Source organism: Amblyomma maculatum, chromosome 3 (assembly GCF_055883805.1).
Source record: "Amblyomma maculatum isolate TAMU_Amacu chromosome 3, ASM5588380v1, whole genome shotgun sequence".
NCBI lineage: Eukaryota > Metazoa > Arthropoda > Arachnida > Ixodida > Ixodidae > Amblyomma > Amblyomma maculatum.
Window position 1 is genome coordinate 121,642,368 of NC_139346.1, and position 25,307 is coordinate 121,667,674.

At 48.0% G+C, this 25,307-nt stretch overlaps 1 protein-coding gene across 1 annotated transcript in view; it reads left to right on the forward strand.

Moving 5' to 3' along the window:
• Nucleotides 1-476: 476 nt before the first annotated feature.
• Nucleotides 477-25,307, forward strand: part of LOC146195843 (uncharacterized) — a gene marked incomplete at its 5' end in the record, with an annotated part of 45,307 nt that continues 20,476 nt past the window's right edge. Inside the window, 4 exons of the mRNA XM_084597936.1 lie at nucleotides 477-532; nucleotides 1,087-1,159; nucleotides 3,551-3,923; nucleotides 14,464-14,647. Of these exons, the coding sequence (XP_084454062.1) occupies nucleotides 477-532; nucleotides 1,087-1,159; nucleotides 3,551-3,923; nucleotides 14,464-14,647 (686 nt within the window). The remainder of the gene's footprint in view (nucleotides 533-1,086; nucleotides 1,160-3,550; nucleotides 3,924-14,463; nucleotides 14,648-25,307) is intronic.

A 25,307-nucleotide genomic window follows, 5' to 3' on the forward strand; every position in this document is an offset into this window, starting at 1 on the left:
TGCTATTACCTGCATTGTTTTTAGGAATGTAGTCTTTTTTTTTTTTTTTTTTTTTTTTTGGTGGTTGCATTTATGGGAGGTTGGTTGACTGACTGACTGGTGGCTCCACTCTTGGACGCTTGGACTTTGTGCTCGCTTGTTGATTTTTCGGTTTTTAGGTGCTGTCCGGTAGTAGGAACGTAGATTTTGACGAGCTTGTTTTTGGTGTCAAGCGGAAAGATCGCCAGTGGTAAGCGCAGATTTTTCCGCGTTAACCATCGCAGCATTCGTAGATTTCTTCATTTTGCAATGTGCTTTCTAGTTTAAATGCTACCGTTTGGCAGTGACGAGCGAGTCCATGGCGCACTAGGCCTAAGTTCGGATCTTGGGAATCGGGCTCGAGATGCTCTTGCAGAGTTTCTTTTGCATGAAGCTTACACGTTTGCGCGGTTAGCGTAGCTAATCTCGTACACTGGGTTTCTCTTTTCTAGTGATGACACGCAACTCGCCGTCGAAGGCTGACAGATCGCCTCCCAGCGCTTACAGCAGGACGGTAGGCCTCTCCTAATGCAGCTGTTTCCTGCGATTTTTGTTCGTACTGCTTGCCTGTCGTGACTTTTTGTGAGTGACACGCTGCATGTTGTGATAGGCGACCCTCTTTACCTTCCGAGAAGCGCTCTTATTTACCATTGCCAGCTAGCAAAGCAATCGTGCCAAAAGCATAGTTTTAATTAGTCAATTGTTGATCCTATTTACCTGATCTAGCGAAAAGTTATGGTGTAAACAGAAGACGAGACTTGATAGTTTGCTTTTCTTAATTGAAGGTTTCTTGAGTTTATGGTGAGACACAGGAGTTCTGTTAACAAAGGAATCGATCTCGATGTTATTGCTCAATAGGTGCAATTAGCACCGTTTAGCGTTCTTGAGACGAGGTTACGGCCCATACTCTTTTTCAGCGCTGATTGCTTTCAACTGTTGTTATTTTGCACGAAAGATTAGCAGGCGGGATGTTTGTAAACTGCAAAAAAAAAAAAGAAAAACAAAAAAAAACATCACATTCTTCTTTCCGCGGTATTAACACGTGTTGTATGACCATTGCTACCCAAGAAACATCTTGAGATTGGCACCGTCATACTGTCGACCACAGGCGGATGACTCCTCCCAGCCTAGCGGGGCGAAGGTACGTAGTGCTGCTCACAGTAAACAGTATCATGTCATTCATATATAGATTGCCTTTTGCAGATTCTCGTGTAGCTCTAGTTAAGGTCTGTTATCTTTCAACCTTCTCACATGCACCATTTGCATCCCCTAAACTCTCATCTTGCAGAGTAAGCAGTACGTGCAGATTAGATATGTCGGAAGGTTTGCTTGGGATATGCCAACCCAGCAACCACATTTCAAAAGGGACATAGACACAGCCAGAATGAATTAACAAAGCAGTGTTGTGTACGGGACAGGTTTGTTGCTCTATCCACAAATGCCAAATGCTTCCATCCCAGGGAGATGTGTGATGATGCCTGCCAGCTCCGAAAATTTCAGCCTTCGTCCTTGAAGTCAGTATGTCCTTTACCAGCAGGCTCGTTTTTTAACTAAATTTTAACTAAAGGGCCTTGTCCCCAGATGGCACATGTTCTTTGCACCTCTTAATTTGCACGAAATGCGGACAGACATAAGGTGCCTTCAATAGCAAGGTGCCTGACAAGCCACTCTCTTTTCCTTCATACTGCATATATCATGCATTTGAGGATAGTAACTCTCGTTAACCAGGGTAGAACAAGGGGAAGAAGATGGCTACACAGCATGAAAGAGAACCCGAACAAGTATCAAGGGGAAGTATGAGAAGCAACTTAACTCGGAAGACAAGTCTCCTTGTTGAAACATTTGCTTGCAAAAACCCTCGTTGTGTTCTGTCTCATTAACCATCAAACCAGTAGGCCCTCCAAACCATCCTGAAGTGGCGACCGTTGGCGTCGAGGTAGAAAGGAACACTCAGTGGTTTTTTTTATATATATATATAGATATACAGAATGAGAGAGTGGTTCGGGATAAAGACGTTTCGGTCGACTTTCTTATTTAGTTTTTATTGGTTAATAAAATTTGCTTGTTTTTATTTGTTTATTGTTCTTTTTAGGCCCAGCAGGGACACAGTAATTTTCTCAATGTGACCCACAGAACAACAGAGTTTGAGACCCCTTCTATATTCATAGACAACTCCGGAACGAAGGGGCAGTTGCCCCTCAAAGGAGGCCCTAAAGCCAGTGGTGACGACTGACTCTCGTGATGTAGAAGGTAATCCCCTTGGATCTGCTAGCTTATGGTGGACGAAAGGGGGCTAACAGCCTTGTTGGATTAGTAGCACCATTATGTGAGTCGGGAAACTCCATTGGCTGACGGGCCTGCTTGGAGGGCCGCCTGCAACTTTGTCTACAGTTGAAGCGGACCATAGAGTGTGGCTTCGTCAAAGAAATTGTGCACACTAACTCTAACTAGAGCAAAGCAAAGAAAAGAGAGCTATGTACATTGACGTATATATTTCTTGAAATCTAACGTTTCGTATCTACAAACATCTGGCAATAGGCCCTATCTAGATACTATTGTTGGGGGCCCTACTGATTGTTTTACGTGGGGCTAATTGTCGTGATTATCGTTCAGGTTGCAGAAAATGGTGAAAGCAGGCTTGCTTACTGCTTTATGCATTGAATTTTTGTGATGTTAGCTACCTTGGTGGCCTAAGTATAGCATAATGTGATAACATTGCCGCTGTTTGTCACACAGGTTCTTTTCCGGTCACTCTTAGCTTATAAGTGGAACTCTTTGTTTATAAACGGAACCATTGATGCGGAAGTTCCTTTCTTACTGTAAAGGCATTCTGAAAGAAATTGGGCCAATTCTAGCAGGACATTAGTTGTTATCCTTTTTTTTTGTGTATGCAGCCGTTTTCAGCAATTTGTCTTAGTATCTTTTCAGCGATTTATGATGGACCATGTTTTAGGCACAAGTGAGATGGGAAGGCGCATGTTCAGGAACCTAAGTGTTGTTGGAGTCATTTGAAAGTCTGCGCATTCAAGAGGCAGTGATTGGCCCTTTAAACCAAGGGCAGTAGTGGCGATTTATGCGCTACTTTCTGGACAGGGAACAGGTTACTGGCCCTTGTGTTAGCATTGTTGGCAGTAGTGGCTGTGACCTTTTTTTGTTTGCTGCTGCTGTTGTACTCACATGGCATGGGTGCATTTGCTTCAGAGGGGCATATAGGAAACCATACATTTCAGGTCAAAGTGCTTTACTACATACTGCCAGGCCATAGGCTCCTCTTGACTTTACAACCCCGAGCTCAGTACCTACCTCATGATAGTATATTCTTTTATGTTCTGCGTCCGCAACTTTCTTCAGGTCAGAAATGAGGGAACTGTCTCCCATGCCTTAGATGTGGGCTTTTAAGGGTTGCCATTTGCCAGGCATAGCTCAGCTTGCACAGTATATTTCTACCCTTGTCACACATCATGCTAGCCAGGGGATCCATAGTGACACACGCCCGCCTTTATCCCCCATGTTAGATGTTTCTCTTTCTCAGGATGGCGACAGTTCCTCGCGGCGTGGTCGGAAGGGTGGCAGCAGCCGCCGAAGCAGCTCGAGGAGCCGCAGCCGATCCCGGAGCCCCAGTCGTAGCCGAGATCATCGTGGGGGCAGCAGCAGCTCGCGGAGCAGCCACAGCCACAAGTCCCACAGGCGCCATGACCGCAGCCGGGAGCGTTCGCGCCGGGACCGCAGCCGGTCGGGTTCGCGGAGCCACAGGAAGAGCCGGAGCCATAGTGGAAGCCGCGGAAACGGACGAGAGAGCCACAAGCGGCCCTCATCGACTGAGAGGAAGGCTTCAGCCGGAGTTGCAGCTCCCCGGGACTCTCTGGCAACAAGCCTCGCTTCTAAGACTCAAGCGGCAACAGCTGGTAAGGTTTGAACTGTGAAGAGCAGCCTGTTGTAAGCTTTGTGTTGGCACATGTAGCTGGCACCAACGGCGGTGATGTAGATGGCAATATGGCCTGGAGGCGTGCGCGTGCTCGTACCGCTCGGGGGCTCAGGTCGGTCCGAGTATTTCAGGGAGGGCCAGGGCGGACACATTAACTCCGACTGCACGAAACTTTGCGAAAGCGCGAATGTGGTAGACGTGTCGAATGCACAGCATTTGTGTTTTTCAACGTCCTTCCCACACCTGAGCGACTGAGTTCTCTCCGCATGTCTGTTTGCTTGAATTTCCTCTACGCGCCCTTGCTGTCAACTAATCTTTAACAGCCGGCAGCAACCGAGCAGCAGGGCCGTTTGTGGGTTACTGCATTTCAGCTTTCTCTTTAGATACACCGGCACACGATTCGGTATCCGTCTTTGGATTCGCACTGGGCTGTCGCTTCTCTCATGTCTGTTGTGGCTTGCTCCTACTTTCAACATAACCTCGATGGAATAAGGTCGTAGCACCTGGTCAAAGCATTCGCGGTCCTTGAGTTCTCACTCGTTTTTCAGTGCAAGCAGTGCAGTGGCGGCGCGTTGCCAAAGACGAGCTCGTAGAGTACTTGCTCATAGAATCAACCCCTTGCTCAGAGTTAAAGTCAGCGTGTCTTTGGAGAAGCAAGGGAACTGTGTACACAAACCTTGCTTTTCTTGCGAAGAACATATGGTCATTCCAGCCACCAGCTAGAGTAGTGAAAGTTAAGCACTACCAGATTTATGATCCAGGAGTGCCACAAATTCCTCAAGCATTCAACAATGCATAAATAACAACATAGAAAAATAATTCTGACATCTTGGGCATGATAACTTTCTTATACTGTCGCTTTAACGGCAATTATAGCGAGTCGGGCAGGACTTTGGCTTTTAATATTGGCCCGTGCACACCCTTACTTTGGCCGTACTCATTTCAACTGGCAAACACGGGCACCGTCCTAGTTAACGAGTGGAATAACTAGGGCCGCTTCACTGTTTATCACAACACGCAAGCCATCGCCGTGCAAGCTATTGACCGCTGAGGTGGTGCACAGTTTTGCTGAACTTTTCGTGAACTTGACCTGCACGTCTGCACTTTTTGAAACAAATGGCGTCGTGCAGAGGGTGCCACGTTGGATCACTGAAACGAACGGCGAAGTGCAGCACCACGTGTAGGTAAATCGAACGGACCTAAAGTATAAGCACAAGCAAGCTGAAGCCCTTGTACAACCGCCGCCGCTTGTTACGCCCCTGTTCACAAAAGCCCAAGGACTGGCATTGCTGCTAATACAGCAGAAACCCGTTGTTACGTTCCTCACTGCTGCGTTTTCCCGGCTGTTACGTCGCTTTCATCCGGTCCCGGCATTGCTCCTGTAGGATCCAATGTATTGGGATCCTCGTTGTTACGTTGTAGCTGTGAAAACGTTCCCGCATTATACGTCACAACTGGTCACCGCGAACCCGCCTAAGGCAACGCGCGCCGACCACCATTTTGACTTTTGAAGAGTCTTGGCTAGGCTTGGCTATGGAACTAACTTTAAGAAGCCGCACGCGAGTTGGAGAGGCCGCCACTAGATGGCCATCTGCCTCGTGAACGTCGGCTAGGTGGCGTGCACCGCCACGGCCCGATTCAAAGGGTTCAGCTTCATCCATCCATCCATCCATCCATCCGTTGAACCAGTCCACGGCAAAGCCAGTCGTGAACCAGTCGAACTAACCCTTGTCCTTTGTATCTGACGTTCTTCAGTGTCATCGCGCAAGCGGAAGGCGCTTTCCCTCCAGGAAAAGTTGGACGCACTCAACGCTGTCGACAGGCAGCCAGCGCGGAAAAGAATTGATATTGCCGAAGACCTTGGTCTGCCACCATCGACGCTTAACGGCATCGTCTCAAAAGCTTGCAGAGATTGAAGGCAATGCAGCGCTTTTCGGCCCGAAAGCTAAGCAGGCTCGTGGGGCCAAGTATGGAAGACTAGGCTCTTCTGACATGGTTCAAGCAAGCTCGCGCTGCCAGCGTCAACTTTGATGGCAGCATTTTGCGCGAGAAGGCAGTGGACATCGCCAACAGACTGGGCGTCACGGACTTTGCGGCATTGAATGGCTGGATTGACCGTTTCCGGAAGAGGCACAGCATCGCGTACAAGACAGTAAGCAGTGAATCAGCAAGTGTGAACTTGGCAACAGTCGACGATTGAAAGGCCACACTATCTGCTATACTAATTAAGGGCTATGCGCCTCGTGACATCTACAACGCCGATGAAACGGGCCTTTTTTTTTTTTTTCAGGTGCAGCCGTCGAAATCCCTAAGCCTGAAAGGAGAAGCGTGTCATGAAGGCAAAAACAGCAAAGAGCGATTGACGGTGCTCCTTTGCTGCAGCATGGATGGTTCCGATAAGTTAAAGCCATGGGTAATCGGAAAATATCGGAACCCGCGGTGCTTGGAAGAACACTCGCCTGCTGCCATGTCACTACAGAAGTAACAGTCGTGCGTGGATGATGTGTTCGTTGTTCGAAGATTTTCTTCGCTACTTCGACAACAAGATGTGATCCCAGTGTAGGAGTGTTCTCCTTTTTGTAAACAATTGTGCTGCCCACCCAAGAGACCCGCAGTTTCTTCGGAACGTCAAGCTTGTGCTCTTCCCACCGAACACTACAAGCCATCTGCAGCAGCTGGATGCCGGCGTCATAAAGAACCTGAAGCATTCCTACCGGAAGTGTGTTGTGAAGCGCTGTCTCGCGCGTATTGGTCGTGGAGAGCAGCCTACGACCATTTCGATGCTTGACGCTATGCACTATGTCGCTTCAGCGTGGGCTGCAGTGGCCGCATCAACTGCACAGCACTGCTTCGCGCAGTGTGGCTTTCGCACGGACGGCGAAGGGGAATTTCCTGGCACAGACGCTGGGGAGTCGTAAGCAGCCTCTTGTGATCAAGAGCTCACTGAGGCGATGGATGCGCTGGGTGCCACGGGACTCGCATACGACGACTATGTCGCAGTGGATGCTGGCGTCGTGACATCGGAGTGCCAGAGTATCGGGGATATTGTTGCGAGCTCGGTTGCGAGTGAAGCCGCAGATTGTGATGACGAGCTCGAGCCACACGATTCCGAGGATTTGTCAGATCCGAGCTTTGGAGAAGCAGTCACGGCTCTAGACCTCCTCCGTAGGTATGTCGCACCTCAAAGCGACACGGACAGCAATGCGGCTTTCCGGGCTATTGAGAAGCGCCTGGTGTTTTCTAGCGAGCAAGAAACGGCAGTCCACTATTCTTGATTTTTTAAGTCCTAACGTCACTTCGCGGAAATAAATTGTTTGAAGTGAAAGCTGCACCGTTCTCGTTCCTTTTCGGAGGCTTCCTCACTGTTGCGTTTTCCCGGCTGTTACGTTTTGTTTTTTTTCTCGCACCGGTGAAAAACGTATGAACAGGGTTCTACTGTATATATTAAAAGTGGCTTACAGGTGACAAGCTGCTGGCTCATTGCGTTTGAGGCAAGACGCGAAATTCTGCAGAATCGCTGAAAAGCAAAAATTGGTGGCTGTGTCCGAAGGAAAGGTATGAGTCAAGTCTCTGGCTGCTGTTGAAATGGCCACAGCCAACGGGGGACATAAAGCTTCGAGTATGTACTGCAAGAGCTTGGCATTTTTCCATCCAAGGGGCACCTTGTGCTCAGTGACTCCAGTGACAGGACTTGAATCCAATAAATGTCAACACGGCAGACTGCTGAAGCACGCTTTTGCCGCCGCAGCATGATCAAGGCTCGAATGGAGGACACTGCTCACAGTGACCTTGAAGGGCTAACGCATGTTGCCGGGGCGTTTCTAGTGATGGGAGACTATTGTTGTGCAGCCCATAAATCTCCATGCCTAATTTCATGCAGTTTCGGTCGCATCATTTTTTAATACAGAACTTTCAAACTTTGAAATGCATTTTTCTCCTTTCGCAGTTTTGAGAAAGGTTGTGCTCAGGGCCTTTTTGTACTTCTGTTTGTCATTTTACAATGCAAGTTGGCACAATGTGTAGCTTGCAAGTATCTATTCAGAATTTCTGTACCTCTAATATTTATTTATAGATGTTTGACACAACAGTACTGAGCCTCTGGAACAAAAGAGCAATAACTTTTTTTTTTATCATACTAGACATCTTCTGGACTAAATTCTTCCTAGTTATCTGCATTCTACAGCTAGTAAGCTACAAAATAAGCTATTACTTCCCAGCGAAAATGTTTTTTGCGAAAGCACGTGCACTAAAGGCCCTTGTTTTTTGTTTTATGCTTGTTTAGCAGCGATGAGCAAACACTATAGCACACAAAATTTCATGGTTCTGGGTGGCTCATTGTTATTATTATTATATATATATGGTGTGTGTATATATGTGTATGCATGTATATTTTAATACCGTTCCCCTTAAGCGCTAACCGCATGAGGCGACAATTTGCGGCAACATGCCGCACAACGGGCTGAGAGCCGTCAAAGCATTGCTGCTCATTGCTGTCGCTCAATTTCGGGGTTTGTAGAAAATTCCATGTGTCGCCCGGAAGCAGCTCACGAGGCAGCCAATCGCAGAAGGCTTTGGGGTGCCCAACTTCCGTTCTGGATTTGTGTGTGTGTGTGTGTGTGTGTGTGTGTGTGTGTGTGTGTGTGTGTGTGTGTGTGTGTGTGTGTGTGTGTGTGTGTGAAGTTTGTTTTCCTAGTGCGGTTTGGGCGAAAAACCTGGTGCCTGTACGCGCTCACTTCTTCTGATCCGTGTATATATGAGTGCATCGAGACAATTCAGGAAAAGCTTGGAAGGGTGGTAAAAAAAAAAAAAGGCTAGTGTGGCTAGATATTGTTAATTTCCGAAAGGAGCAGGAGAAAGTCGCTGCTTGCAATGCAAGTCGGCATTGCAGTGCAGTAGCGCACCGCTGCACTGTGACCCTTTAAAATGTGATGCGTTACAAGAAATTTTATCAGTGTTTTATTGTACTTCATGCTGTTTAGTGTTTAAGATGGGATATAGCGTGATTGCACTCCCCTTGACCGAATGACGAGGCAGCGTTAACAGAGCAATGCTGAAAACGTGCCTCTCTATCGCTGAGCCCCATCGCTCCGTGCGTAATGCACCAGTGACAACGACAGGCATAGGCGGCGGCGGCGCACGACGGATCGCTAGGGGCTGTCACCTCATGCGGTTACCGCTTTAAAACAGAAGCTTGGACAATTTGGTAATCTATTTCATAGAAGCAGCATTATTTCCGTGGGTCAAGCAATAGACTTCAGTTGTTAGTGCTTGATCTCTTGTTCCAGCTTCGTCCTGGTTGTTCTGCGCTGTTTCTGCAACATGGAGTATACTGTAATACTGCTTGCAGCTTTGCATACGTCGGTGCGTGCCAGGGATCAGGTCACGTCAGCAGCAGTAGGAAGCCAATTCCAGTACTGTTTCTTGGCTGATGAAGGCCCAGTGATGGAAGCTGCTTTACGAGCCTAGTGAGCACAAGGTCATCCCCACAGGATCGTGTGATGCCTTGGAACATGTCGACTTCAACAACTACATTCATGCAGACAAAAATGCTTCATCTGTTTCATGGGTAAAAGCAATTGCCATCATGCGTCGTTGTTCAGCTCCGGGGAGGACATTTCTCTATTACTCTCAGCAAAAAACATGTATTTTAGAAGTGTTGTGGGGTCTGGTGTCAACCTGCCAGAAAAAGAAGCTGATGGCATCCACATACGCCAATGCCGACAAAATGGTATCGACTTGGTCTATGCGCATTGACAGCATGAAGTGTTCCAATCAACGATGCCCTCTTGCATCAAAAGCATAGGGATGCTTGTACTTCGCGTGGGGGAACTTAAAGGCGAGCAATGGATGGCTTCAAGGTTTTCTGATCAAGTCTGCTGTCATTGTAAAAATAAGCGGAGAGTCCCCTTATATCGACACGTCCAAGGTCTGCCGCTGTGATAAGATTGCCCTGCAAAACTGTGGATAACTTGGGCCATAGTTGGTGACTAGGTGAAAAAGGTCAGTGGAGATGTCAGAGAAAAGTTTCACAGTTTGCTGCTCATCCTTAGACATATGTGCTGCACACCGTGTTGAATGCCTCTAGCTTTGGAATGTCAAACTTCGGTGTTTACCCGTGAACTGCACTTCATTCAGCCCACCTTCACGGAGGAATTTATCTGTGTGAAGTGCAGCTGCAAGTGCAGACTAATCCAAAAGCTGCTTCCAAACATTGACCTTCAGCGAGGAGGGAAGGTGAACACTTTCAAGCATTTGGTGTGCTAGAAGCATCCTGGCAGGGAATGAGTACAGACGTCGTTACGAAATGCTTCAGGAAAGGCCTCATAACAAAAGAAATTCAGGCTGCGAGAACTGGTGAGGAAGTGAAGCGGTTAGAAGGGGAGCCTTCAGGACTGCCCGATTCTCGCCGACGCTTGGGTTTTTCTCTGCGGGGTGGATGGAGCAGTTTCTCGTGACATGTCACTCTCGACTTTTTGCATGTGGGCGACTGTGCCTTGACTACCAAAGAGGTGTCGGACGAGGCGCTGTTGGAAAGTGCCCGATACCACAGTGGAAATGATAGGTCGTCAGAGGTCAAGGCGCTTGTGTTTTGTTGGGAGATGTTGGATGCCGTTGACATTTCATGCCACATCGTGGGCTTGTTGGACGACGATGGAGCAGATTTAGGATGCCTTGCTAGCAGCCATTGGTGCCATCCCTTGTCAACAAACAGTGTGGCAAAATCACCTTCTCTTTTTTTCCAAATCATTCAGCGCACAGTGGGTGTGTTCCCTGGCCTTTATTTTGCCCTCAGATCCTGTTGTTTGTTTTTTACACCGTTGGCTTTAGTGCACACGTTCAGTGAGTTTGAGTGATACTGCAATCCAGCGTTGGAATCTATCACGTAGCCTCATGCATACGTGATAGTCATAAGATGAAAATAGAAACGATTTCCAGTCGCTAAACTTGCTACCAGTGCTACTATCAAGGTATGCCCTCAACAGTGGTGTTTCATGAGCTAATGCTCGATATCCATGTTTTTGCAGCATCCAATGGCTTCAATTTTTTCTTCTTCAGCTTCGTTATATCCAGGCTCATGGTTTTGATTCTATGCTTGTAAACCTTTCACCTTAAGGGGGGACGCGGAGATCAGATCGCGAAAATCGCGTAAAAAAATCAAATTTTGGAAACCACGCGTTTCGGTATCTACAACACCTAATCTACGTTGTATCAAAATGATTTGGCTGAAAACGCAATAAAAGTGGCTGAAAAAAAAAATAATTTGTCAGTGCACAGCGCGAAAAAGCAGCTTTAAATCGCGCAAAATCACCGAAGTTCGCGGAGCCATATCTCGTCTTTCCGGCCACCGAGCGCCGCCATCTTGGTATCGTTCGAAAGCTCAGCGTCTCGCCGTGCCGTTTGTAAATTCTTCGGTCGTCGCCATCTTGTAACAATCGCACAAACACGAAAGAAGCGTGGGTCTGCCGGGGGTGGATCACGCGGGCCCTTCGATGAAACCGCGCCTCTGATTGGCTGCCGTGTTGAAAGACGCCTTCCCATTGGCTGCTGCTGTGGCAGTGGGCAAGTTGGCAACCGCAGTGGAACGCTGTTGTCTGCTTCACGAACCACGCCGGCGTCTTCATTTCTCGCAGCTCCCATGATAGAGATTGATCGTCGCTCGTTTGAGAAGAAATTTTTGACGAAGCACGCCTTCGGAAAACTGAAGCGCTAGCCTCCTACGGCAAGAAAAATATGGCGGCCAGCACGAGACGCAGAGCCGGTGAGCACCCGACTGAACATGCCGATAGCGTGGCGTGCTATCTTGCACCGTTCGACAGCAGCAGCGAAGCTGGTAATCGCCCTATGCCATCAAGGCCGATCACCCAGACGACGAATGACGCACCAGCGGAGGCTCTCGCACCGTGGCGAGCGGCCGCAATGATGAGCAGTCAAGATCGCGTCGTTGCAAGCGACGCTGGTCGAAGGTCACCATTGCCAGCAGAGACTGTGTACTCTGTCTCGGGCGCATCGCTTGACTTGGACATCCAGCCTGCGGATGAGCCCCAACCGTCGACAAGCTACAGTGGGGTGCCTGAAAATTCACCGGATGATTCGTCACCCGACTGTCTCACCATTCAGGCGCGCCACGAGCCACGTTTCGTGTGTGCGATGACGGCAGAAGCGCAGCCATGCGGCTTTCGCGACTCCCTTCGCGCAGTGTCCGCAACTCAACGGAAATTGAGCTCGATGAAACAGCAAGGCGAGGAACAACTTCTGGCTCCTTCTGACAGTGAGTTTATTCTTGTTCAAGTTTCAATAGTCAACTCTTTGCTCGCGAAAACTTTGTGCCCAAGCTGTCAACAGTGTTCTGTGAGTGTACTCTGCAGTACAAGACTCGGTTTGGCCGTGAAAATGGTGCTGTCATGCACTGCTTGTGGCCCAATCGAGTCCCAGTGGTCATCTCAAAGGAAGGAAGGTGCACGGGTGTTTGATGTGAACATTCGTTCAATGCAAGCTGTTAAAACAATAGGGAAAGGGCAAACAGCTCTGAACGATTTCTGGGCCATCATAAATGTGTCCCATCGTGGATTACACCCATCGTGGATTACACCACAAGACTTTCCAAGGTCACTAGAAGGAGTTATTCAAGCCTGCTGCAGAGGAGGCTGCCGACAGCGTCTTTAGGATGCCGCAGCTGCTGTGATAAGTGTTTACGGAGAGATTAAGGTTGGCTTCACAAAAAATGTGACCGTTGTTTATGATGGCATGTGGTTGACGCGCGGTCATAGCTCCCATATTGGGGTAGGGTGCATTACAGAATTCTATACAGGGCTTGTGCTAAACAGCATTGTTCTTTCAAACTTCTGCCTTAAGTGCAGCTTAGGGCCAGCAGAGAGTGACCCAACACACCTTCAGTGGAAACAGCAACATCGGTGCCAAAAAAAACACGGAAGTTGGCTCTGGCAGAATGGAAGTGAAGGCCGCATTGCAGCTTTTTGGCCGTTCATTGGCCAAGAACGACCTGCGATATACGGCAGTTGTCTGTGATGGAGACAGCCGTGTTTTCCAGGCATTGCAAGATGAACAGCCCTATGGGTTTATACCAGTCACAAAAGAAGACTGCATAAATCATGTCAAAAAAAGAATGGGCACAGGCCTTCGCTCCATAGTGAGTAAGACCAAGAAAGGGGAACCACTCGGTGGCAGAGGTGGGCTCAAGCTACAGCTGATAAAAAAGCTCACCAACTACTACGGCCTGGCCATCAGCAGGAACACCAATGATGTTGCTGCAATGCAGAGAGCTGTCATGGCCACATACTGGCACGTAACATCTACTGACAGTGACCCCCACCATGAACTGTGCCCCCCGGTCCACTCGGCTGGTATGAGCTGAGAGCAGCAGAAGCAAAAAATGAAGCACAGCCTGCTCATAAATATAAGCTTATGAGCAGAGTTGCCCAAGCCATGCTGCCCTTTATCAGCGGCTTTCAGACTTCCGCTTGCTAGAGCGCTGCAAGGATAGAAGGACACAGAATGCAGCTGAGAGTTTGCATTCTGTTGTTTGGTCCACATTGTCAAAGGACGAGCATGCCTCACTTTTTGCAGTCGAGACAGCTGTAAATGAGGCAGTCATAAAGTACAATTCAGGGAACCAAAGAGCGTACTCTGAAATGTATGCCAAGTTGGGTGTACATCCTGGTGCCCTTGCCGTCCGGAGGGCTCAAGAAAAGGACTACGAACGCTCAAAGAAAGCTTCAAAAGCTCTCCAAACAAAAAGGCAAATGTGTAAGAAGATGCCTGACAGCAGTGATGTAAAATATTACAGCCCTGGTGCTTTTAATAAATGTGCAGTGCTTGCAAAACTTTGCAGGCCGTTTTCTCAATTTTGTTTTTTTTTGTCGATCACCTCGCTCGTGGAAAGCATAGCACTACAATGGATGAACCGATTTTGATCTAGATTGTTTTACTGTGATCCTTAAACTGTGCTGTATTTAAAGACAGTCTTGAGATGTTCCTTTATCTTTTCATTATTTTATTATTTCACTGTAAGTACATGGCTCTATGCAGTGACGCACAGTTGTGTGCATGTAATGTTTGATAAAAAATTATTAGCGCTTGAAAAAAAAACATCTAGCACTGTCTTGCTGTAGATTAGACATTTGGGCAAGCATGCAAAGTATTCTTGGCTCTCTACCATGTTTTGTTACTGTGCCAGGCTTCCCATGAGCAGCGAACATATAAATTGCTATAAAACAAAAACTAATGAAGATATCGTCATGAAACTTTATATTTGTCTTTTTATTGCAATCTGCAGTATGTGTGCCAAATTTCAGCCCATTCTGTCAAGAAATAGGAAAGTTAGTTTTGATCCCCTCCTCCCCCCTTAAATGATTGAAGAGGCAATAACAGCCATTAGAAGCTTCAGGAGTGATTAAACTTGTAAAGCACAGCTAGGAATCCAGTTTATGAACCTTTGACCCAACGGTGTAGGACTTGTCTGAATATTCATTTTTTTCTATTTTGCTTTCTTCTTGAACCAGCTGCTCCAGAAGTGTCCCAAGCGCCCTCCAGCATGAGCATGGCGGCACCATCGGCGGCTGGTGCGCCTCCACCTGGTGTGTCGGCTGCTCTAGCTGCAGCACGGGCTGCTGCAGTGCGCTCGGGCCTGATGCCTGTAGAGGCACTGAACGCCCCTCCACCACAGCTGCCCTCCTCACTGCCCAGGTATGCAGTGTTTTGTGAATGCTCACCTCTTGCTGCAAAGGTGCCACTTGTTCAGCACGGGGTGTCAGAGCTTTGCTTCGGTATGCATTGCTCCCACTTCACATTGTGACCACATTGTGGGGCACTGGTAAACATCTGCAGGGCCTGCATAGTAGACTGCAGACATACTGAGTGATTTAAGGATTGTTAGATAAAACTAGAGTGTTTTTGTTTCTCTCTCTCTCTCTCTCTCTCTTTTTTTTTTTTTTTTTTTTTTTTTTTTTTTTTTTTTGTTCTCTTCCAACCTGACAAGGCGCAGATTTTTCTTTTTTTTTCCCCACCCCCAACTGGTTCCTAAACCAATGCGCATTTGTGTTGAATTTTAGGGGGGGACATGACCTTTGAAATCCGAAAAATCGCGAAACATTCAATTTGTGGAAGATATATTCAGGTACAGTCGACGACCGATTTTTCGGACACCCAAGTTTTCGGACGTGCTTGATTATTCGGACTTTTTCCCGGCCCCAGGACATACCTTATAAAGTCGATGCATTACGCTGCTCAAAATTTCAGACACTCTAAGAAAGGCTATTCAATTTTTCGGACATTCCAAGCGTCAGCCGGGCCAACTACCCCACATTTTGAGCAGTGTCGCCGCCATCTTGTTTACTTTTTCCTTTGATAGCCTCGAAACCGGTGCCGGCCTTGCATGCCGTTCCGCATCTAAACTGACGCTGGATCGAGGCTATATTATTTTTCTAGCAGCTTCCGTTTTCAGTACAACGTCACTTCTGTCGCTCCTCGCCACCGGAGTGCTTTTTTTTTCCTTCTTTTAGCGTGATCGCTTCGACTGCCTGTTCCTCTGTGTTTGCCGTGCTTTTCACGTGCGTTGCAGAGCGTACCCAGTAGGTCTAGCCATGGTCGTGCTGATGCGAGAACTATGTTCTGTCGCTACTGTGGCTCGCATTTAATCGAATCGGCTTCAGTTCTTCAAGAAGCTATTCCCAAATTTTGCTTTTGTGTGTGTGTGTGGTGTGTGTGTGTGTGTGTGTGTGTGTGTGTGTGTGTGTCAGTGTTGTGATCCAGTGGTTGGTGGTTGTAATGTGCCTCGACAGTGGGAAAACCTACTTTGTCGATTTGCTCGGAGCACTTAGTACGCTCGCCGATGCGTGGAAGTCTGTAGCACCCACAACGCTGCGCAATTGCTTCCGCCACGCGGGATTTGTGCTGAATGATGAGTTGGCTGCCTTGGACAAGGAGTGTGTCGTCGAGCAGCTGTCAGGCAGTGAGCAGCTCATTCACGACCTTCGCACTGCTGGTGTCGAAATTTCATCGGCCGTCTCGTTTTCAGTTCACAGACGTAGACCACGAGTTGGAACTGTGCGAAATTATTATTAAAAGCCTGATAAGGATATATAAATCAGAGGAAAAGTGCTTTCAGTGAATGGATACATTGAGTTGAGGGTAATAGTGTCTGACACGTTTCTTGTGCATGATATATGCTTCCTTAATTCAAAAGAAAACATTTGACAAAGGTCTGTTGCAACTTAGCCACAATCACACCTCATGTAGGAACTAAGTAGGTTCTGAAACATTGTGTCTTTTCAATTAGAAATTATTCGACAAGTACTTGTGGAGTCTGAGAGTGACGTTGACGATGGCTCACCTGCAGCAGCGCAGCTGACGCAAGCTGAGCTGGTGCAAGCGAAATTCGGGAGGACCTGTTAGCACGGCAGCGGAGCGTGGTGCAGAAAAGCATTCATGACTTTTTCTGGCCTCAAAGTGGCAATAGGCAATAAATTGAGTTTTGGTGCACATTTGTTTTTTCAGACATTTTCGTGGTTCGTTGAGAGTCCAAAAAATCGGTCGTCGACTGTAGTATGTTTTATACAGTCAACGACCGATAATTCGGACTCCACGGGGAATGTAAACCAGTCCGAAATATCGAATGTCCGAAAAAACGAATGAAGCAAAAAATACCTGTTTATTTACATTTTAGGGTGCCTGTTTCGGGAAGAATTTGTCGATGCGTTGCTGCACGCACTTCCGCTTACGTCTGGCGAGTAGTGACTAAGCAGCGCTTCAAGTTTTTCACTGCGGTAGTTTGCGACCAGTGTGCTACTCACTGCACCACTTTCACCGCACATTTTTTTGAAGGCGAGGTCGAACCGCTTTTTAAAATTCCTGAGCCACCCGTCGCTGAACTGAAATCCTTCGATGCCAAGCTGCAGTGCGAGTGTCTCAGCCTTATGCTTCAAAAGGTGGCCAGAAACAGGAACACGCTGGGCGACAGTAGCGTTAAGCCAGATGTTCCCAACTTCGGGTAAAGGCCTTGTCGCAGCCTTTTCTGTTCAGCTGTTGTTGTCTTCTCCGTGGCCTCAAGAATCTTGGACCTATTCTTCATATAGTCCGATATCGTTTGCTTGGAGATGTTGAACTCACAGGCAACTTCGACTTGAGAACGGCCGCTCAGCACTTGCTGTATTATGGCTGCTTTCTTCGCCATTGTCAGCGTCGTGTATTTCCCACGTTTCGCCGCCGTCGGCACGGACCGCGAAGGCACCGTTGGCGCCATTTGCCGTGGCCTGTCGTTGTCAAACTCAAGAGAAACGTTGTCGTATGGTCACTTGAAAGAACCTAGCCTAACGCTACTCACGCACGAGGCACTGAACAAACGAGCACAAACTGGTGGCCGATGGCGAAGACGCGGGGAGGCCAAACATGCCCGAGGGCCAGTCATGCGGAGTGGAGCGCCGCCTGCTGTTCTCCCGTCGCAACTGTCCTGTCGCACCGCCGCCTCCGTGATCCGATGGCGCACCGTTCGCCGATCACGGAGGCAACAGTCGCTTATTGCGAGTAGGCACCAAAGGAAGGCGCTCGTCTCCTTTCTTTCTTTCTTTTTTTTTTTAACTAGGAACGGCGGCGGGGGAAGCGCGCGCATCGAGGCACCCTGTTTAGAGTCCGGATTATCGAATATAGAGCCGGAGGCTGTCCGAAATATCGGTCGTCCTTACACATCATGTTTATGGGGCCAGTGGCGGTGCCGCAGACCTGTCTGAATAAACGAGCATGTCCGAATTATGAGCGTCCGATTTATCGGTCGGCAACTGTAGACTACTTTTTCTGTTATTATCACTGCCGAACTCGTCGTAGAAATACTGAAAATTAATTACATAACGAACAAGCGCCGAAAATTACCGAACCGAGCGCTGCCATCTTGGGCTTGTTTTGTTTGTGAATTCTTGCGCTTTCTTTTCCCACCCTCGATGGCAGCGCAGTCGAAGCGTGGCTTGCTTATGATTGGGAGCCTCACGGCGGCTTTCGAATTTCCTGCTCTCGAATTCAAGGCTGCGATTGAGTAAAGCGTGCGAGAACGCAGTTGATCGGGCGACTGCTATTGGCTGCTGTACCTGCTGACGCGATGGTTTTGGCTGCCCCCGTGCATCGTCTGCTCCGGCCGGCTCTTTGCTCTCGTTGTTGGCTGTCTTTGTACTTCGTGGGTTCCCTTCGCTTTTCACCATTTTTACGATCGTCGTCTTTACAGTCTCTTGTCATGCTCTCTGAACGGTTTCATGCAACATGTCAAACGTCGCGTGGTCGCTCACAATGCCTCGAGATGCAACATGCGTTCAGTGCACGGAAGCGAAGGCTGTCCGCATGGCAAAGCGCACCGCCATCATCTGCATCGACGCCTGCAGCGTCCTAGCATCTGTTACAGGGGAACTTAGAATAGAAAAAGGGCCTTGTCTTGCCCTGTGATACCTGTCCAGAAATTACTGCAATGAATTTCACAATTCCAACGCATTCTGCAAATTCTCCAGGCCTGGACCCATGCGACCTATATGATATTGTAGCGTGTGCAACAGCAGCCGCTTGGCGGCTGCTCATCGAGAGTCTCGTGCGCGGACTCGAAGAAGTGCCCCGTGGCGTTCGAGAAGAAGCTGAAGTTAGCTGCCATCTCTCGGTGCTCCGAACCTGCTCTTCTGCGCCTGCTAGCTCAACCCCCCGTTAAAACCCAACCCTCTGGTTACGGGCCTAAACGGCTACGTTACAATATACTCCTGTAATTTTAGAAATAGCGTGCGCAGCTCTATGAAACTAGTTATTCAAATGTCCAACATTCGTGCCTGCCCTAAAGCTTTCATTGAGATATTTCGACAAACAAAAAAGTTAGCTTTTTCTCAACCTTCTAGGGCCGTTTTCTCAGAATCACTTTTTGCCTAGTATGGCTGCTCAGGATATCCGTATCTCAGGAACCGCTTATCAAATTTTCATGAGGTTTATTTCATTTCATACCGCAATAAATTTCTGAGGGCAAGACAATTTCATTTTTTTTAAGACATTGTGCCTGGAATTATGATGATTAAAATTTGGTTATTGCAGGTCAGATTAATAGCACTGATGTGGGGCTGTGCTAAAATTCTTCAGTGGTGAAATTTGGAAAAGGGGCATTGTCTTGCCCTAGATTAAGGGGGGACACCCCTCTTAAAACTTTTTTCCTTATTTATGGGTGGATCTGACTGAAACTTGCACCATTAATGTACTTTTGCATGCTGATTTCAAATATCTGATTAGTTTTCTTGTAGATGAAATAGCTTTCAAAATAATCCCTAATTCATGTTCTTCGTTTGGAGGTGAGTTAATTACTAAACACTTTATGGCATGAGGAGAATAGCCCTGCCAGAGTGATCTAGAAGGATCATAGAGTGCCGCTAGTCATGAATTAACGTGGTAGAAGAATTTGAACCAAAGTTACAAGAAGTCAAACTTTTATGAATAAAAGCCCAGGTTGGCACCTAAGATTGATAATTAATTCGGTAAATGTTGCCGCATAATAACTGTACATATTTTTGTCCTACGGCACTGTCGAAGGTTTTCTCTTTCTAACAAGACAAGAATGAGAGCTATAGCACAAATAGACTAAGAGATATCTCTCCTCCAAAATTGCAGCACCCTCAAAATTGCAGTTTTGAGAAAACGAGGAAAAACACTTCACAGCATGTAGGTGTAAATTATGTCAATGATTGATATGTCAACAAGATCAGAAACAGGTGGAAAGTGATCTGAAGCGAAAATTAATGGCCTATGCCAGTTTGAGCCAAAGTTACGCAATAGGAAACGCTTGAAAGGAAAATTCCATTTGGGTACCGAAGACAACATAACCTTCTCAGCAAATTTTCTTTTGTCGTCACTGCATTTATCTTGGTTTCATGAGACTCGCAGGATTCCCTTTCTAGAAAAAAAATTTTTAAAGCAATAGCAAGAACAGGACCAGAGATATTGATCTTTAAAAAATGCAACACTACCAAAATTGGGGGATTGTCGGAAGCACTCAAGCCTCACGGCATTTAATCAGGAAGGGCAACCCCAAAGACCTCATGCTATTAAAATGCACCAGGAGCATAGTCGGGGTGCATGCTGTCGCGGTGTTTTCTTTTTTCTGTTTTAGCAACGCCAAGCGAAGCCGCCCGCTTCTTTGCAGAACGTACGCTACGGTGCAAGTCCTTTTCTTCAGCTCTCCTGGACCCAGTTGCTGTCACATTTGTACTGCATTCTTGCAGAATTGCTGCTGCTGTATGCTTGCAGCCGGCATTGAAGCGCAGCACAGCTTCTGCTGTGGCTGCTTCCACAGCAAACAGTGATGAGTGCCGCTCTTTGTGGATCAAGGTCCAGATGACCGAGTGGAAGCTTTCGTTCGAGTTCTGGGTCTTCCCCCGAATGCACCTCTGCAGCAGGCTCTTCTCTGATAAACGACTATAAACAGGCAAAAGAGCATCAGCCACATCTCTTGGCAGACTGTAATTGTGCTTTGGTGCAGGCTCCTCTTTTGCCTTTGCAGCGTTGTGGCGGCACCATGACTTCTCACCGGTAGGACACAAACTGTGTTTGGGGCAGTCATCAGTAGATGTGATGTGGTAATATGTCGCCATCACAGCTCGCTGCATGGCATCCACATCACCTACATTTGATCGAAGCGCTCGGCCATAATATATTGCCAGCTTGTCAACTAGATCAGCTGTCAGCCTTCCTCTGCCGCCAAGACTTTGCTTCCCTGCACCCTTGTGTCTCTGCAAGAGGTTGCGCAAAGCTGCTCCCATACACTTGTGCACGTGATTTATGCAGTCCTCTTTGACTATTTCAATGTAGCCATAGATTGCAGCATCTTTAAGAGCACTGAACGTGCGACTGTCCCCATCGCATAGCATGGTTGTGTAGCGCATGTTGTGGCGCTGCAGAGATCTTTCAAACAGAATTTTGCCAGCCTCTACTTCCATTTGACCAGCCTTGGAGTTGGTGTTTTTTTGGCACTGGTGGCGTGATTTCCAAAGTTCGTAGCCGTCAGTGTTTGGCTTGGGACCAATTTCGCAGCCCAGACAAAAGTTTGACAACACCACATAATCAAGCACGTAACCAGTGAAGAGTTCCACCACGGCACCGACGCCTATATGTGATGAGTGTCCGCGCGTCATCCATGTGCCGTCGTAGCACACGGCAATGTTCCCCCTATGCCCAAAACACAAGTCATCGTAGACCTTCGCCACTGCCTGCGCGGCTTGTGCCATAGCGGTCGTGGCGGCTCGGGTAGCAGCGGGTTGCAGTGTGTTCTTCAGATGCCGTTGAAACGTCTTGTTGTGCATCCCGCGCCGCGACAACCCCATCGCCGAAAAGATATCGTTCATTGCTGTCTGGCCGTTACCGGTCGACAGCATTGCTCGACTAGCCAGAATATTCAGCTCAAAAGGATTGCACCTTTTCTCGCCGTCAACCCTCCGCGAGTTCCACTCGGCCGCAATCTCACCGCAGTTGTCGCACAGCACGATCAGTTTTACGGCGAGGCCATAGCTCCGGTCGCTGGTAATTAAACGCACGCATCCACGACACGTTTTGCACCGCACGGCATCCAGAAGGATATTCACAATGCTGAGGTCAATTACCGCATAGGAGGCTGTTCCGTCCGCATCTGACTCTGCGGACGCACCACTTGCATCGGCGAACAGCGCGGTCTTTCGTGCCGTCGCCGGCGTCGATACCAGTCTATCAAGGGTAGCCTGCTCACGGGCACTCACTTGAGTTATGTCACTGTTAGTGACAGGCGCGGTATCAATACGTACACGACTGCAGTCGGCACGAAGAACGGCGCCGTTGTCCAGCGGAATCGGAGAAGCGTCGCCTCCCGCAACGTGATCGTCACACAATCCTGCAGCACTGGCACTTGCTTCTTGCACAGTATGCAACGAAGTCGCATTCTTAACGCGTTTCTTTGGTTGCTTTCGCCCGAACTTGTGCAAAGAGCGGTACTTCTTCGCGCCTGGCATGACTCTCGCGTTGCACTAGCGTGGTCGGCAGAAAGACAAAATGGCGTCACCGGGAGTCCGCATTTCAGGGCTAGCTTGCCGGAACCAACCAAACGACGCCATTTTGATCACGTGCCTTAACCGGCCAATAGTAGCGCGCGCTGCATGCTATCTTTTTGTTTGTTTTTTATGGGGAAGGCGGAGCGCACAGGGTTGCTTTCCGAAAGAAAAAATAAGCCGAAAACGCGCGCTTTCGAACGAGACCAAAATCGCCGCGGTGGAGCGCGTAGTTCTCATGCGCCGGGCGATCGAAATTGGGTGTCGTTTGTCCACAATTTAAAGGGCAGTGGGTGTGGTACTGCATTTTTTAATCGCTATAACTTCATAAATACGCGGGGTATAAGGATGAAAATTTGCGTGCAGATGCGGAATAGTGCGAGGAATACGAAAATGAAAAAATTGAAAATCCGATTTTCAGGCCGATTTTCGGTGCCAAAGAGCCGTGTCCCCCCTTAACTATCCAGGAATGACCATAACGAATTTCACAGTGCCAGCAAGTTTTGCAAATTCTCCATGCCTGTCCTAAGGGACCTGTGTAAACAATGTTGATATACTCCTCTAATTTGAAAACCAATGAGCCCAGCTCCATGAAACTTGGTAGTTCTTCAAATGTTTGTACTATGAGCCTACCCTGAAAATGTCATTCAAATATCTCGAGAAATAAAAAAGTTGGTGTGAATGGGTAGCCTTCCCCTTAACCAATTATTAGGCACCAAGAAAAACATAACGCGACCAATTCTCTTTATTTTTGGTGCACGATGTCTAATTAGCGGAGAGAAACAATTGCTTGAGTAGCAAGAAAATAGCTTCATTCCTTCAAAAGTTAAAGAGGTGTACTTTTTATAGTACGCTGGGTTCTTCCCATTGCAAAACAAGCACTTGTTCCATGCTATTATTTAGGCGCATGAAACTTGTTGAACCATTCGTGTTTCAAACAAAGCGTTGCGTTGCGCTTCACACATGCCCATGTCGACCTCTTGTGGCAGTATTGGCACCGCACTTGCTTTTCTAATTTGTTTGGAAAGTGGCCTTCCTTGTCAGATACAATGTCACTTACAGTGGAGACTGGCCGCTTGGAGGTTGCCAGTCTGTATTATTACAGTCGAACCCGGATATATCGAACTCGGGGGGGATCGCGAAATAGTTCGATATATCGATAATTCGATATACAAAAATCTGCTTGTGACGGCACTTACGATGCCAAAAAACGATACCGCATGTGTCGCGTAATCAACCCACTCGCATAATGAACCCACCCTCCACTTTTGCACCCGAGAATTTGAAAAAAAAAAAAAAAATGCATTAAGACCAGCTCGCTCACATCCAATTGATTGAGCGATCTCTGCGACGAGGGGCAGCGACAGAGCGAAAAATTCCAAACTTGTTGGAGCTGCGTCCCTCTTTGCCGCTCGAGCCACCGCGACAGCTCTACAAGGTTTCTGTGTCGCTGCGGCAGAAATCGCGAGCGTTTTCGCTTGCATGTGGATGGCGCGCGTCACTCCGCTTCGGTCGTCGCATCCACAGCTCATTTCTCGGCAGCGTGCCAAAATGCTGCGCAGCGATAACATCAGGGCGCGTTTATCTTTTTATAGCTCCTCCAGTGGCCGGGAGTGAACTTGGCAGAGTGCCCGTGATGGCTTGATTACACAAGCCTGGTTCGATTTATCACGCCGCGCTTGGGGCGGGCGTCATAATCGCAGCAGGTGACCGCGTGTTTCCGTTGATTCATACATGCAAAGAGGCTCCCACCAAAAAAAAAAAAAAAAAAAAGCCTGCCACTTCTTAACGTCCGCAGCCACCATATCTTACGCTACGTTGCAGTTGCGCGTACAGCACGATAAGAAAGGATGACTCTCGCAAAATAAAAGAAAAGAAAAAGAAAAACAGAGAGAGCTGCCGCTTCTTAACTTCCGCAGGCGCCATAGCCACGTCAGCCGCCGCGCGCAGAGGGTTCGCAACACACGCTGGAGAAAGCATCCGACTTCTGTTTGAAAACGGGCGGAGCTGGCTTGGCGCATGCGTAGCGCGTGCTGAAGGAGAGAGATAGCTCGGCAAAAGAATGGGCACACCCACGCATATGGCTTGCAAACATCATGTGTTGGCGCGCGGGAAACGATAACTGCAGATGCGCGCGCCTTTGGGGAATGGGCGCGGCGCTGTCCAGAACTGTCCCCTTTCATTCCTTCCGCACGTGGCTTGAAAACGTCACGCGGCAAACGGCCAAGGGTGATGCGATCGTCTTTGGGGAAGGCACACTTTCCAGTGCATGGTGCAGAGTTCGATATATCGAACGACCGGTGAAATTGAGTTCGATATATGACGCGGCTTTCCTGTACTTTTACATGGGATTTTCAAGGGGATATTCCGTGAGTTCGATATAACCAAAATTCGATATATCCGGGTTCGATATAACCGGGTTCGACTGTATATAAGTGAGTATTTGGTCATCTAGAATGGTGCTGAATATTTGACTCGCCGCTGTAGAGAGATCTCAACATCGCCTTACGCTCCGCTGCCCCGTCAGTTGAATTCTCCCAGGTACACTCAGGTTGATCTTTGGTCCAGTTCATCTTTGCGCGCTTCAGCCCAAGGGCGCACTCATATTCTTCATTTGCGACACTAGTGAACTTCGAGTTTGCCTGCAAAAAAAAAAAAAAATGGATGGATGAATGGATGCAAAGGACTTCCACGGTTTCGAAGACTATGCCTAATAGTCATTTTCGCTCAAAACAGGAAGCAATAACAGCGGTAAATCCGCTCAAAAGATCTGCTTCCGCTCAGGGTGAACTGCACCTCGAAGGTGGATCGTAGAACACTCGGACACGTCCGCACAAACTGATGCAAATATTCACAGTGCATACTGCCTCCCCTTCCCCACTGAAATACCTACCTAAGTGCATTCAAAGCCCGGTCCGATTCTCACCGCTTCAGCCCCACTAGATACCGTAGAGGCTAATACGGATGAAAATAACGAAGAGAAAAAGTGTTTTTTTGGTGTCGCGGTCATTGAAACCGAACATTGGGAATACGCAAAGTGCCTAAATAAATGCTACCACACAAACAGAAAAGCAGTTCTTAACAGAAACACTGGCATAGCACCCACGCAGTCGTTGTCGCCTTCCTCTTCACCTGTTTCTACTGATGTGTCAGGAGGAATTATAACCACATTGTCATCTGCAGCATTCTGTGAATGTCTGCTGCAGCCTCGAGTGCTTCACTGAGCCGACAGAATGGTTTCTTGCTGAAGAAAACACCTGGATCCATAGCATCGGCTGCCTGGAAGAGCGACCGCCATTTTGCACACACGAAGTTCCGGCATACTATAG